Raw genomic sequence first — 14,218 nt, 5'->3', positions numbered from 1 at the left:
AATATGCCTTGGTACTTGACAAATGCTAACTGTTAATGTGCTAACTTGTTGGTGGTGTGTCGGGACATGTGTGTGAGGGGTCTGATGATGAATTGTCCTGCAGGTGTGGTTTGACAGGAGGACCAACTACACTCGCTCCCTGGCTGTGATGTCCATGGTGGGCTACATCCTGGGCCTGGGCGACAGGTGGGCCACGTGTCACGGTATGGACACCTGAGGACCGACTTGACCCCTGACCATGATGCTTCCTCTTCCTCCCAGGCATCCTTCCAACTTGATGCTGGATCGCCTCAGCGGGAAAATCCTCCATATTGACTTTGGAGATTGTTTTGAGGTGGGCAACCTTTCCTCATGCTGTAAAGCACGCGTGTCCAAAGTGCGGCCCGGGGGCCACTTTTTTAACGTCACAATCTAAAAATACTATGGAAAAAAGTGGACTAAAAGAGCAAACAGGTGAAAAGTAACGAGAACACGTTGCAATGTTGACTAATAACACAAAGCTGCCATGCAGCACGTTTTTTTTTTCTTTGAAACTCATTCTTAAAAATAATAATGAATCAAAATCAATGTTATGAATTATTGACATATTTAAGGCTCCAATTACTTCACATCAAATATTACACTTTGAAATATTTTGTCAGGAAAATATTGCATATTTTGTGTGTTTGACAAAAACGGCATGAAACAAACAAAACAAAAAAACATAGAATTATTAAAACTAATAATTGATAGATTTGACTTTTTGACACTTTTATAAGTGGGGCCCTCAATAGATAATAAATCACAATCAATGTTATAAATTATTATTGACCTTTTCACACATCAAATATTCCAATAAAAAAAATTTGGTGGGGAAATATTGCATATTTTCTGTTTTGGCCATAAAAAAACAATTTTTTTAGACAAAAACGGTATAAAACAAACAAAAAACTACGAAATAACAATTTATAATTGATAAACCTGACTTATTTTTAACACTTTTATAAGTGGGGCCCTCAATAAATAATAATAAATCAAAATCAATGTTATAAATTATTATTGACCTATTCACACATCAAATATTCCACTTTGAAATATTTCTTAAAGGAAAATGTGCATATTTATTGTGTTTACAGAATTTACTTTGAAAAAACTGCATAAAACAGCCAACAAAAAAACATAAAATTATAAAAACTTATAATCGACAGATGGATCCGATGTTGATCTTGAGATTTAAGCCTTGTTATTTTTAAAATGTTTATGTGTGGGACCCTTTTGGATCCCTGGAATTTTAGTAGGACTTAAGAAAACAAACTTTTTTTAACTGTCATTGCTCAAAAAATAATAATGAGTCAAAGTCAATGTTATGAATTATTGACATATTCAAGGTTATAATTTTTTACATGAAAGGTTCTACCTAGAAATATTTTGTCGTGAAAATATTGCATATTTTGTGTTTTTGACAAAAACAACATAAAACAAACAATATAACATAAAATCATAAAAACTTATAATTGATAGATCCAACTCATTTTTAACACTTTTATAAGTGGGGCCCTCAATAAATAATAATAAATCAAAATCAATGTTGTTATGAATTATTGACCTTACACATCAAATGTTCCACTTTAAAATATTCTTTGAGGAAAATATTGCATACTTTTTGTGTTTGGCATATAAAAAACAAAATTTACTTTGAAAAAGAAGTTACATAAAACAGACAACAAAAAACATAAAATGATAAAAACTTATAATTGACAGATAGATCTGAAGTTTATCTAGAGATTTAAGCCTTGTTATTTTTTTTCAAAATTATGTGTGGGACCTTTTTGGATCCCTGGGATTTTTTTTTCACTGTCTTTGCTCAAAAATAATAATGAATCAAAATCAATGTTATTAATTATTGACATATTTAATTACTTCACATCAACTATTACACTTTGAATGTTTTTTGTGGAAAATATTGCTTATTTTGCCATAAAAAACTGGGTTTTGACAAAAAAGGCACAAAAAAAAAACGTTATATCGACAGATAGACCTGAAGTTGATTTATTGATTTAAGCTTTGCATAATAATAAAAAATAAAATGGTATGTCTTACTTTTAATAATTTTATGATTAGACCCTTCTGGGACCAACTTGAAGGGAGCTCTAAAGATGTAAAAATTAATAAATTATATTAGTTTTCAAAATGACAAATATCAAAATGGCCCCCGCATGCTTTGATTCTTTGAGTGTGGCCCTCAGTGAAAAAGTTTGGACACCCCTGCTGTACAATAAATGCTTCAATTAACCTTCATGATAAATTAACCTTCATGGCGTCAAATGGAAAAACACATTAGCGGCTGTGGCCGCGGGCAACCTCCTGGTGTCGTTTTTGTTTTCATCACAATGGCGACAGCTGATATGCTGATTGGTTATTTGCTTGACTGAGCAGGTGGCCATGACCAGAGAGAAGTTCCCTGAGAAGATCCCCTTCAGGCTGACCAGGATGCTGACCAACGCCATGGAGGTACTTGACTCATGTCTGTGAACACATGAAACTTTGCAAACGTGTGTGTCCATGGTGAGAACATGAACCATTACAAAAGTGTGTAACTGTGTGTGTCTAAGATGACAACATGAAACATTACAAAAGTGTGTGTGTTACAAAAGTGACAACATGAAACATTACAAAAGTGTGTGTGTGTGTGTGTGTGTTACAAAGGTGACAACATGAAACATTACAACTGTGTGTGTTACAAAGGTGACAACATGAAACATGACAAAAGTGTGTGTGTGTTACAAAGGTGACAACATGAAACATTACAAAAGTGTGTGTGTGTTACAAAGGTGACAACATGAAACATTACAAAAGTGTGTGTGTGTGTGTGTGTTACAAAGGTGACAACATGAAACATTACAACTGTGTGTGTTACAAAGGTGACAACATGAAACAAGACAAAAGTGTGTGTGTGTTACAAAGGTGACAACATGAAACATTACAAAAGTGTGTGTGTGTTACAAAGGTGACAACATGAAACATTACAAAAGTGTGTGTGTTACAAAAGTGACAACATGAAACATTACAAAAGTGTGTGTGATGAAACATTACAAAAGTGTGTGTGTTACAAAAGTGACAACATGAAACATTACAAAAGTGTGTGTGTGTGTGTGTGTTACAAAGGTGACAACATGAAACATTACAAGTGTGTGTGTTACAAAGGTGACAACATGAAACATGACAAAAGTGTGTGTGTGTGTGTGTGTGTGTGTGTGTGTGTGTGTGTGTGTGTGTGTGTGTGTGTGTGTGTGTGTGTGTGTGTGTGTGTGTGTGTGTGTGTGTGTGTGTGTGTGTGTGTGTGTGTGTGTGTGTGTGTTACAAAGGTGACAACATGAAACATTACAAAAGTGAGTGTGTGTTACAAAGGTGACAACATGAAACATGACAAAAGTGTGTGTGTGTTTTACAGGTGACAACATGAAACATTAAATACGTGTGTGTGTGCGTTAAAAAGGTGACAACATGAAATAAGTGTGTGTGTGTGTGTGTTACAGGTGACAGGACTGGATGGCAACTATCGCATCACATGTCACACAGTGATGGAGGTGCTGAGGGAGCACAGAGACAGTGTCATGGCCGTGCTGGAGGCCTTCGTCTACGACCCTCTGCTCAACTGGAGACTCATGGACAGTAAGGACTTCTTTAAAACACCTTTTACAACACCTGTAGGACACCTTTTACCACACCTGTAGGATACATTTAAGACACCTGTAGGACACATTTAAGACACCTTGTAAAACAACTTTTAGGACTCCTTTAAAACACATTTAGGACACTTTTTATGACACCTTTAGAACACATTTAGGATACCTATAAGACACGTTTAGAACACCTTTAGGACACCTTTAGGACACATTTAGAACACCTTTAGAACACATTTAGGATACCTATAAGACACGTTTAGAACACCTTTAGGGCACATTTAGAACACATTTAGGACACATTTTGGAACACCTTTAGGACATATTTTAGAACACCTTTAGGACACATTTTAGAACACCTTTAGGACACATTTAAAACACATTCAGGACACATTTAGAACACCTTTAGAACACATTTGAAACATCTGTAGGACACATTTAAAACACCTTTAGGACACATTTGAAACATCTGTAGGACACATTTAAAACACCTTTAAGACACATTTGAAACATCTGTAGGACACATTTAAAACATCTGTCCTTTTAGGACTCCTTTAAAACACCTATTAGGACATCCCTTTAAAACACCTTTAGGACACATTTAGAATACCTTTAGGACACATTTTAGAACACCTTTAGGACACATTTAGAATACCTTCAGGACACATTTAGAACACCTTTAAGACACATTTGAAACATCTGTAGGACACATTTAAAACATCTGTAGGACACCTTTTAGGACTCCTTTAAAACACCTATTAGGACATCCCTTTAAAACACCTTTAGGACACATTTAGAACACATTTAGGACACATTTAGAATACCTGTAGGACACATTTTAGAACACCTATAGGGCACATTTAGAATACCTTTAGGACACATTTAGAACACCTTTAAGACACATTTGAAACATCTGTAGGACACATTTAAAACATCTGTAGGACACCTTTTAGGACTCCTTTAAAACATCTATTAGGACATCCCTTTAAAACACCTTTAGGACACACTTAAAACACATTTAGAACACCTTTAGGGCACATTAAGAACACCTTTTGGACACATTTAGAATACCTTTAGGACACATTTTAGAACACCTTTAGGACACATTTAGAACACCTTTAGGGCACATTTAGAATACTTTTAGGACACATTTTAGAACACCTTTAGGACACATTTAGAACACCTTTAGGGCACATTTAGAACACCTTTAGGACACATTTAGAATACCTTTAAGACACATTTTAGAACACCTTTAGGACACATTTAGAACACCTTTAGGACACATTTAGAATACCTTTAGGACACATTTTAGAACATCTTTACGACACATTTAGGACACATTTTAAAACACCTTTAGGACACATTTAGAATATCTTTAGCACACATTTAGGACACCTTTAGGACACATTTAGAACACCTTTACGACATGTTTGGGACACATTTGGGACAGCTTTAGCACATGTTCAGCCCAAAGACGGTTGATATCTACAAGGACAATAGTATTAAACAGAAAGCAGTAATACTACTATGACTTCAGAGTATTATTGAGGGACTTCAAACTGAACATCAAAAATGTTGTTTTTGCTTTTGAGGCGGGGGGCGTGGTTGGGGGCGTGGTTAAGGGTGTGGTTAAGAGGAGAGTATATTTACAGCTAGAATTCACCAACTAAAGTATTTCATATATATATATATATACTCAAGTATTTCATATATATATATATATATATATATATATATGAAATACTTGACTTTCAGTGAATTCTAGCTATATATATATATATATTTAATTATACATATAAATAAAATAAATACTTGAATTTCAGTGTCCCGGAGGCTATCCAGTAGATGGCAGCATTGTCCTGTTTAACTTCTCCGTTCATGAATGAGTATATCATTTCGGCCACCGTGTTCAATGGAGAAGTCTGTTCTACAAAATGTACAGGCAACATACATACCCCTTCCCCTTTGAACTGTCCTGGATGAACTGAAATTCTTGTTTCCATTCGTTTTGGAACTTGCAAGCGTATTTCTTCATCTTGCTCGTCGACGGCGTCGCCATGTCTATAACTTCCTCGTTCTTCTGCTTCGTCTCCTTGTTGTGTGTGCAGTTGTGCACTCTACTCTCTAAAAGCCGTAGATGTTATGACGTCATTGGGCAGGCAAGCTGTTTATATTGTGGGAAAGCGGACGTGAGAACAGGCTGTCCCCACTAAGGTCCGCATTGAGCTGGAGGGGGCGTGGCCTCCAGCTCCGCCTGAATACCGGGAGTTTGTCGGGAGAACATTTCTGCTGGGAGGCTATCGGGAGAGGCGCTGAATACAGCTAAAAACGGGAGGGTTGGCAAGTATGCGTTGAGGTCTGAGGATGTCTTTGTGATGGGCCTGCCGTTTATGACTGCTTTGGCTTCATAAAACAAGGTTTAAAGACCCTCTTCATCCAAAACTTGTTCCTTTACAGTAACACTCAGTATTTTTCTCACTGAACGGATTAGCCGCTCCCAGCTTCCTCCATGGTGAGATCCTGGTGGTGGATTGAAATGCCACTGGACACCTCTTTGTAGCAAGTGTTTGTAAATCTTTGCGGTGTTCCATTCTTTGATTGATTTCCTCATTTCGCTGTCAGCTGACCGAAAGTTGGTTCCGTTATCGGAATACATCTCTTTGACTTGTCTTCTTCTGGCGAGAAATCTTCTGATTGTGTTAAGACATGCATCGGTGTCGAGTGAGGATGCGACTTCCAGATGTACGGCTCTTAAAGCAAGACACGTGAAGATGACGCCATACCTCTTTACATGTCCTCTTCCCCTCTTCACTTGGAACGGACCAAAGTAGTCCACACCGACTCTTGTGAAAGGTGGATCGTCAGGTAGGACCCTGCATGTTGGTACATCTGCCATGAGTTGCTTTCCAGTGGCTCCGTGGAGTCTTTTACAGATGACACACCTGGACAGAAACCTTCTGATGGCTCCAATGGCTCCAGGTATCCAAAATTCCTGACATAGATTGGCCATCATGTGATTTCTTCCGGCATGAGCTGTTAGGTCTTGAATAGGTCTCAACACAAGCCTTGTGATGTGTGAATCCTTAGGCAATATAGCTTGCTGATTGGAGTTGTTAGGCATTGCTGCATGGCTCAACCTTCCACCAACTCTCATAACTCCATCTTGAAGAATTGGATTTAACTTGAAAAGTGAACTACTTTTCTTTACTCTTTTATTTTTCTCCAGCATCGCCCAAATCTTCTTTGAAACTTTGTCTTTGACAGAACTTCACAATTTCTGTTTCTGCTCTAGTCATGTCATCACAAATCAGACACTTTCCTTCGACATCTTTCTTGAATTCAACCATCTTACTTTCTTCTCCTGATGTTCTTAGTTCTTTTCGCTTTTCCTTCAGCTCTTTCAGCAGATCTTTGAGTTTTAGAAACCAGGCTACAGCACGCTTCAATGCTGTCCAAGAAGAATAATGGTTCATCCACTGATCCACAAAATCTTTGGCTTCTCGTGTCTGAATGACGTATACATGAGTCACTCTTTTGACCTCTAGGTCGTCCACATCCAGCATTCCAGGATCTGGATTTTTAGGCCACTGGTCTTGTGAGCTGAGCAAGAAACTTGGTCCTGAGAGCCAGCTCTCATTTTTCAAAAATGCTTTCACGGTCTGTCCTCCTGAGACGGGATCAACGGGATTCAGAGTGGTGTTAACATATCTCCACTGAGATGTCTGAGAGTGCATCCAGGGTTGCTGCGACCCTGTTTGCAACAAATGTCTTGAATCGGGTACACTTATTGTTCAAGTACTTGAGCACCGCTGTGCTATCTGTCCAAAAGATAGACTCCTGGATATCCAGCTCAAGCTCTTTTCTCAGAAGCTTATCCATCTTTGTAGCAACTGTGGCTGCAGTCAAATCCATTCGAGGAATAGACGGACACTTTAGGGGAGCAACCCTTGTCTTTGCCATGATCAAGGTGGATTGAGCTTCACCAAGTAGCTTGTGGTTCCGTAGGCGTCTTCACTTGCGTCAGCAAAGTGATGAAGCTGCGCAAAGGCTGGCACACCAAACTGCTTCAACTTGTCAACTCCAAAATTTTCAAGCTGTGACAGACTTGAGATCCACTTTTTCCATCTCTCAATCACTGTGTCAGGCAGGTCTTGATCCCAACTATATTTCTACCGACATAGATCTTGCAGAATTATTTTAGCAGGCAATATTACTGGAGCCAGAAAGCCCAAAGGATAAAAAAATTGAACTTACTAGGGAAAGCAATCCTCTCCTAGTGTATGGTCTATCTTTGAGTTTGATCTTGAACTTAAATTGGTCTGATTCGGCACACCACTGGATGCCTAATGTTCTCTCCACTGGCAGGTAATCCTTATCCAAGTCCAGATTTTGAAAACCCTGTGCTTTTTCCTTTTCTGGGATCGAGTTAAGCAACTTCCTGCTGTTGCTTGACCATTTTGTCAGCCGAAATCCTCCTTTTGCCAACATTTAAGAACAGCACTGCACGTCATAATGGCGGCTACAGTATTGATGTTAAACGTCTAAAAAAAATTACTACTGTTTTGCCAACATTTTCCTCAACTCGGCGCACATGGTAATGGCTGTATCTTCATCAGCAACTGACTTAAGACAGTCATCCACATAAAAATTATTGTTGACAGAGCTTGCTGTTTCCTGTCCAAACTCGTCCACAAAGTCTGTTGCACATTTTTGAAGTGCAAAGGTTGCGACACTTGGTAATGATGTTGCGCCGAAAATGTGAACCAACATCTTGTGTTCAACGAGATCCAGCTCGTAGTTTCCATCAGGCCACCAGAGAAACCTCAGAAGATCAGTGTCTTCATCGCTTACTCCAACCTGATTGAACATGGCTTCTACGTCCGCCATAACCGCCACAGACTCCTGGCGAAATCTTATAAGGACCCCTATTAGTGAGCTGGTGAGGTCAGGCCCCTGCAGAAGCTGTTGGTTTAGTGAAGTACCTTGAAAGCTTGCGCCGCAGTCGAAGACGACACGCAACTTCTGTTTGGTTGGATGTCTTACTCCATGGTGAGGCAGATACCATGTTCGCCCCTTTAGCAGGTTTGCGCTCTTCACCTTCAAGCTTTACTGCGTAACCTTTTCTTAGAAGGTCATCCATGAACGCCACATACTCTTGGTAAGACTTGACGTCTCTCGAAAATCTCTTCCGTAGGTTCAGTGCACGTTGCTCTGCAATTGCCCTGTTATTTGGCATAGACACAGAATTCTTCCTCACTGGAAGGCAAACATTGTAGTGGCCATCTTTAAGTACTGCAGATTGAGACACCATACTGATAAACTGATGGTCGTCCTTGGACATCTCAATGTTTTCATTTTGTCCAGCATCAGGAAAGTCGTGCTTGAACTGCAGCTGCCAAAGCTCCTCAAGCTTCACCACTGAGATTCTGTTTGCAGTAATTCCTGTCAATTTGTCAATTGCAGTTCTGTCACTTCCACCTCTGAGTGGTCCATTTACTGTCCAGCCTAGCATTGTTCTCACAGCGTATGGTCCATTCTCCACACTTTTAACCACTTGCAGTGGCTCCATCGCTTTAGGAACGTTTACTCCGATGAGTAATCCAATCTTGTCTTGAATATTAGGTATTCTCACCTCCTTCAGGTGTGGCCACCTATCAATATCCTCTTGTCGGGGAATATTGTCCTTAGAGACAGGAATGTCTTTCTGTGAATAAACTTCCTTTAGTTCCACAAACTGTTTTCCGTCCAAGCTGCTGATTTCCAGACCAGTCACGATGCTTGTGTTCACGACTGTGTCGTTTCCCATTGTTCGCAACGAGATGCTTACATTGCGTCCACTCACATTCAGTTGGTTTATCAGAGACTCTGTGGCAAAAGTAGCTGAACTACCTGGGTCCAGGAAGGCATACGTGATCACTGTCTTGGTTCCTTTTTGTGCCTTGATGTACACGGGAAGGATCGAAAGAACACAATCTTCTCTACCGGCCCCAGTGACACCACAGGTTTCAGTTGTTTGTACAAGGGCACTTGATACTTTGTGGTTTCTTCTCTGGAGTCTTTATGACCAATGTGTAATAATGTGGGATGCAGTCTAGAGCATTCTTGACATTGAAGTTTTTGTTTGCAGCTCCTACTCATATGTCCATGCTTTAAACATGCAAAACACACACCTTTGCTTCTCAAGAAGTCAATATTGTCTTTGTGTAGCTTGCTCTTGAATTTCTTGCAAACTGTAAGGCTGTGTTGCTCTCCGTTACAATAAACACAAGGTTTTCCACTAACGTCCACCAAGACTGTTCGTGTTTTTGTTATGATCTGGTTCTCATTTTCTGTATCGGGGGGCACAACGACCGTTGTAAGCACCTTTTTTGGTTTGAGGGTTTCTCCATACTGTGGTTTTATTTTCTGTCTCACAGAATCTTTCGTGTTCATGGTGGTTTCTTTTATGTTCCCATAGAGCGGATTCAAAAGATACTTGACTTGCGGGTTTACAAAGTCCACAAAATCCTTAAACTTAATTCTTGTCTTTGTTCTTTCTTGCAAGTCGCATGCAACCTTCCTCCAAGGTTCCCTGAGTTTATATGGAAGTTTGTTTACCAGTGCCTTTATATTAGCTATGTTGTCCAAGTCCTCGATGTAGTTAATGTCTGTCATTGTGTTAGAGCAGCCTGTGAGGAATAATGCGAAGGACTGAAGGGAAACACTGTCTTCTGACTTGATTGTTGGCCACTCCATGGCTTCTGTTATGTAGGCTTCGGCTATCTTAAAGTCATCACCAAAAAACTCCTTTAACATTTGTTTTGCTTTAGTGTAGCCTGTTGAAGATTCCATGTGGATGCAGCTCTTAACCAACTCATGTGGTTGTCCCCTTTTATACTGTAGCAAAAATTGAAGACAATCCCGGTTGTCACTACTGCGGCTTTCAATTCCATGTTCTATGGCCCCAATAAAGGATTTGTATTCCAGGGGGTCACCCTTGAATGTTGGAATGGAAAGATCTGGAAGTAGAGATGCCTTGTGACTCTTCACAAGATACTCTGTGACGTTATGAATAGCTGTGGGGGGAGCATTATGTTTAATGCTACGTGTTGGTAAGGTGGGTGGTGGTACTTGTGTGTTAGGACTAGTAAGTCTTCTAACATCTTTCTCATCAGCTGTATTAATACCGTCTTCTTCTTGTGTTTTCGTAGTTTTGTAAAACCTCCATTTTAGCATCAGATTCAGCGAGTGCGGTTTGCATTGTATGCATTTCCTTTCGAGCTTTTATTGCAGCTTCTTCCTGTTCTATGGCCAACTTTTCTTGTAAAGCTGCCGCCTTTGCTCTCAATGATGCACGCTCCATTTCCGCCTTTAATCTGACAGAAGAAGATGAAGAACGTGAACTTCCGCTTTGAGATGCAGTTTTACTTTGACTTCTAGCTGTCCACTTTGTTGATGTAAACCGACTATCTGCAGGTGACACTTGTCTATTGCACTCTTCCGCTTGCTCAACATGCTTAAAAACATATTTCATCCACTCCTCACATTTCCAGAAAAAGTCCTCCATCATTTTATTTTTGTGGATCAAACCAGTTGTTATGATCTTCCACAAACTCCTCCTCAGACATGAATTTCTGAAGATCAGAATTAAGATCCAAAAATTCTTGCTGCAAGCCACTAAAGTCCACACGAAGCTGATTTTTTACAGCGTCCACATTAGCATCCTCCTCCATTAAGTGCTCAGTCTGCATCATCAAGTGAGTCAATTGAGCCAGTGCGCTCCTGCGTGCCTGCATCTTTCTCACCTTGTGCTCTTCTACAGCCTTCTCTGTCATTTTTACTGTCCTTTTTCCACTGTCTTGTGCATCCATAACAAGCCAATATTTCCACAACAAGTCAATAAAAATGCAGATGTGCCGCAGCGTCGCACCGGGACGAGCTTCTCTCTCTCTCTAGTTCACTTACAAGCAGCGTGCACTCACGTACCTGCTGCCTCCTCTTGCAGGCTTGTCCCTCTTAATCCTTTCCAGTCAGGCAGTTCCACGTTCCGTTTAATTCACAAAGAGCGAGTTTTTTGTCTAAAATGTAGATTCCTAATGAAGCCTTAGCTTGACGCTCCTCTACTTTCTCCTGCTTCCGCCTGCTGCGGCAACAACAAACAAAACGCCAGATGCTCCTCTTCGTTTTGTATCGTTTACTTGTCAACTTAATCCTTCAAAAACGTAAAACAATAACGATGTGGGAACAAATGAATGGCAAAATAAAGCGAGTTTGTTGCAGTAAGAAATCGTTAGAAAAAGTAAGAGTAATGTCAAAAAACTGTGTGGCTCGATTCCACCATACCTGACTGCCATTACTCATAATACATTGTGTCCAAAACCATATTACCCCACAGATCCTTCCGCCATATATGCAATTAAACAGGTACATATTCTTCATTTCGTATTATGCAAATACGTAAAGTAAATAGTCCCATTTTGGCTGAATAAACATAAAGCACCTTCCATAAAATGTAAATTAACTTCAACATAATTTAGGCTCCTACACAGATGATTACTTGAAGGAATAATGTCTTAGCAACATGGCCGCACAAAAGACGCAATAATAAGGTGGTGTTTTAAAAAGGAGGCAGGAGTATCTACTTGTCCTTTTCAAGGTCATGTCAAACAACACACAGGAGAGAGCAAATGGTGACGCACAAATTTGACTCACATTATATACATATATATATACTTATTTATACATATATATACTTATTTATACATCAATAAATACTTATATACAGTATATATATATATATATATATAAGTATTTATACTGTACATATATGTATATACATGTATAGAAATTTGTATGTATTAATGTATATATCCATCCAGACTGTTATCGACACAAAGTTCAAAAGCCAGCATCTGTGATGGTATGGGGGTGTATTAGTGCCCAAGACATGGGTAACTTACACATCTGTGAAGGCACCATTAATGCTGAAAGGTACATACAGGTTTTGGAACAACATATGCTGCCATCCAAGCGCCGTCTTTTTAATGGACGCCCCTGCTTATTTCAGCAAGACAATGCCAAGCCACATTCAGCACGTGTTACAACAGCGTGGCTTCGTAAAAAAAGTGTGCGGGTACTTTCCTGGCCCTCCTGCAGTCCAGACCTGTCTCCCATCGAAAATGTGTGGCGCATTATGAAGCGTAAAATACGACAGCGGAGACCCCGGACTGTTGAACGACTGAAGCTCTACATAAAACAAGAATGGGAAAGAATTCCACTTTCAAAGCTTCAACAATTAGTTTCCTCAGTTCCCAATCGTTTATTGAGTGTTGTTAAAAGAAAAGGTGATGTAACACAGTGGTGAACATGCCCTTTCCCAACTACTTTGGCACGTGTTGCAGCCATGAAATTTTAAGTTAATTATTATTTGCAAAAAAAAATAAAGTTTATGAGTTTGAACATCAAATATCTTGTCTTTGTAGTGCATTCAACTGAATATGGGTTGAAAAAGATTTGCAAATCATTGTATTCCGTTTATATTTACATCTAACACAATTTCCCAACTCATATGGAAACGGGGTTTGTATATAAACACATTGGTTGAGTAGATCAGAGCCTAACTTTAAGACCTGAGACATGTTGTCCTCTAACAAAGATGGCGTGTGTGTTCTGTCCCACAGCCAACACTAAAGGCAACAAGCGATCTCGCACCAGAAACGACTCGTACACGGCAGGACAGTCTGTGGGTGAGTCCTCCATCACCCCCTGTACCACACCCCCTCCCCCCCCTCCCTAATACATGTGTATAACTGTGGTGTGTCTTTGACAGAAGCCCTGGAGGGAATGGACCTGGGAGAGAGCACGCACAAGAAGGCAGGGACCACCGTGCCAGAATCTATTCACTCTTTCAGTGAGTTCTCCTCTTTACATCACACACACATTAAATACTACATTTAAATCTTTCGTCACACATGTTGACATCATTATTTCGACCATTAAGTGCCATAAATTGGTACCTTTGAGTGACGGTATGTATTCTCAGGTGTCAAGTATTGGTACCTTTGAGTGACGGTATGTATTGTCAGGTGTCAAGTATTGGCACCTTTGAGTGACGGTACGCATATTCAGGTATCAAGTATTGGTACCTTTGAGTGACGGTATGTTTTGTCAGGTATCAAGTATTGGTACCTTTGAGTGACTGTATGTATTCTCAGGTATCAAATATTGGTACCTTTGAGTGACGGTATGTATTGTCACGTATCAAGTATTGGTACGTGTGAGTGACTGTATGTATTGTCAGGTATCAAGTATTGGTACCTGTGAGTGACGGTATGTATTCTCAGGTATCAAGTATTGGTACCTTTGAGTGACGGAATGTATTGTCAGGGATCAAGTATTGGTACCTTTGAGTGACTGTATGTATTCTCAGGTATCAAGTATTGGTACCTTTGAGTGACGGTATGTATTGTCAGGTATCAAGTATTGGTGCCTGTGAGTGACAGTATGTATTCTCAGGTATCAAGTTTTGGTACCTTTGAGTGATGGTGTGTATTGTCAGGTATCAAGTATTGGTACCT

General features: G+C 39.7%; 1 protein-coding gene across 2 annotated transcripts in view; it reads left to right on the top strand.

Annotated features, from left to right (window-relative positions):
• mtor (mechanistic target of rapamycin kinase) overlaps positions 1 to 14,218 on the top strand; it is a 361,262-nt gene that overhangs the window by 326,886 nt on the left and 20,158 nt on the right. Inside the window, exons 50-55 of one of the 2 annotated variants that reach the window (XM_062057517.1) lie at positions 104 to 186; positions 262 to 334; positions 2,416 to 2,490; positions 3,516 to 3,651; positions 13,322 to 13,387; positions 13,474 to 13,551. In XM_062057517.1, coding sequence (XP_061913501.1) covers positions 104 to 186; positions 262 to 334; positions 2,416 to 2,490; positions 3,516 to 3,651; positions 13,322 to 13,387; positions 13,474 to 13,551 — 511 coding nt within the window. Of the gene's footprint in view, positions 1 to 103; positions 187 to 261; positions 335 to 2,415; positions 2,491 to 3,515; positions 3,652 to 13,321; positions 13,388 to 13,470; positions 13,552 to 14,218 lie in introns of both variants that reach the window. The other variant, XM_062057510.1, reaches the window with a different exon arrangement.

Source organism: Entelurus aequoreus, linkage group LG01 (assembly GCF_033978785.1).
Source record: "Entelurus aequoreus isolate RoL-2023_Sb linkage group LG01, RoL_Eaeq_v1.1, whole genome shotgun sequence".
In the NCBI taxonomy this organism is placed as follows: domain Eukaryota; kingdom Metazoa; phylum Chordata; class Actinopteri; order Syngnathiformes; family Syngnathidae; genus Entelurus; species Entelurus aequoreus.
This window is presented reverse-complemented; position numbering and strand designations above follow the sequence as displayed.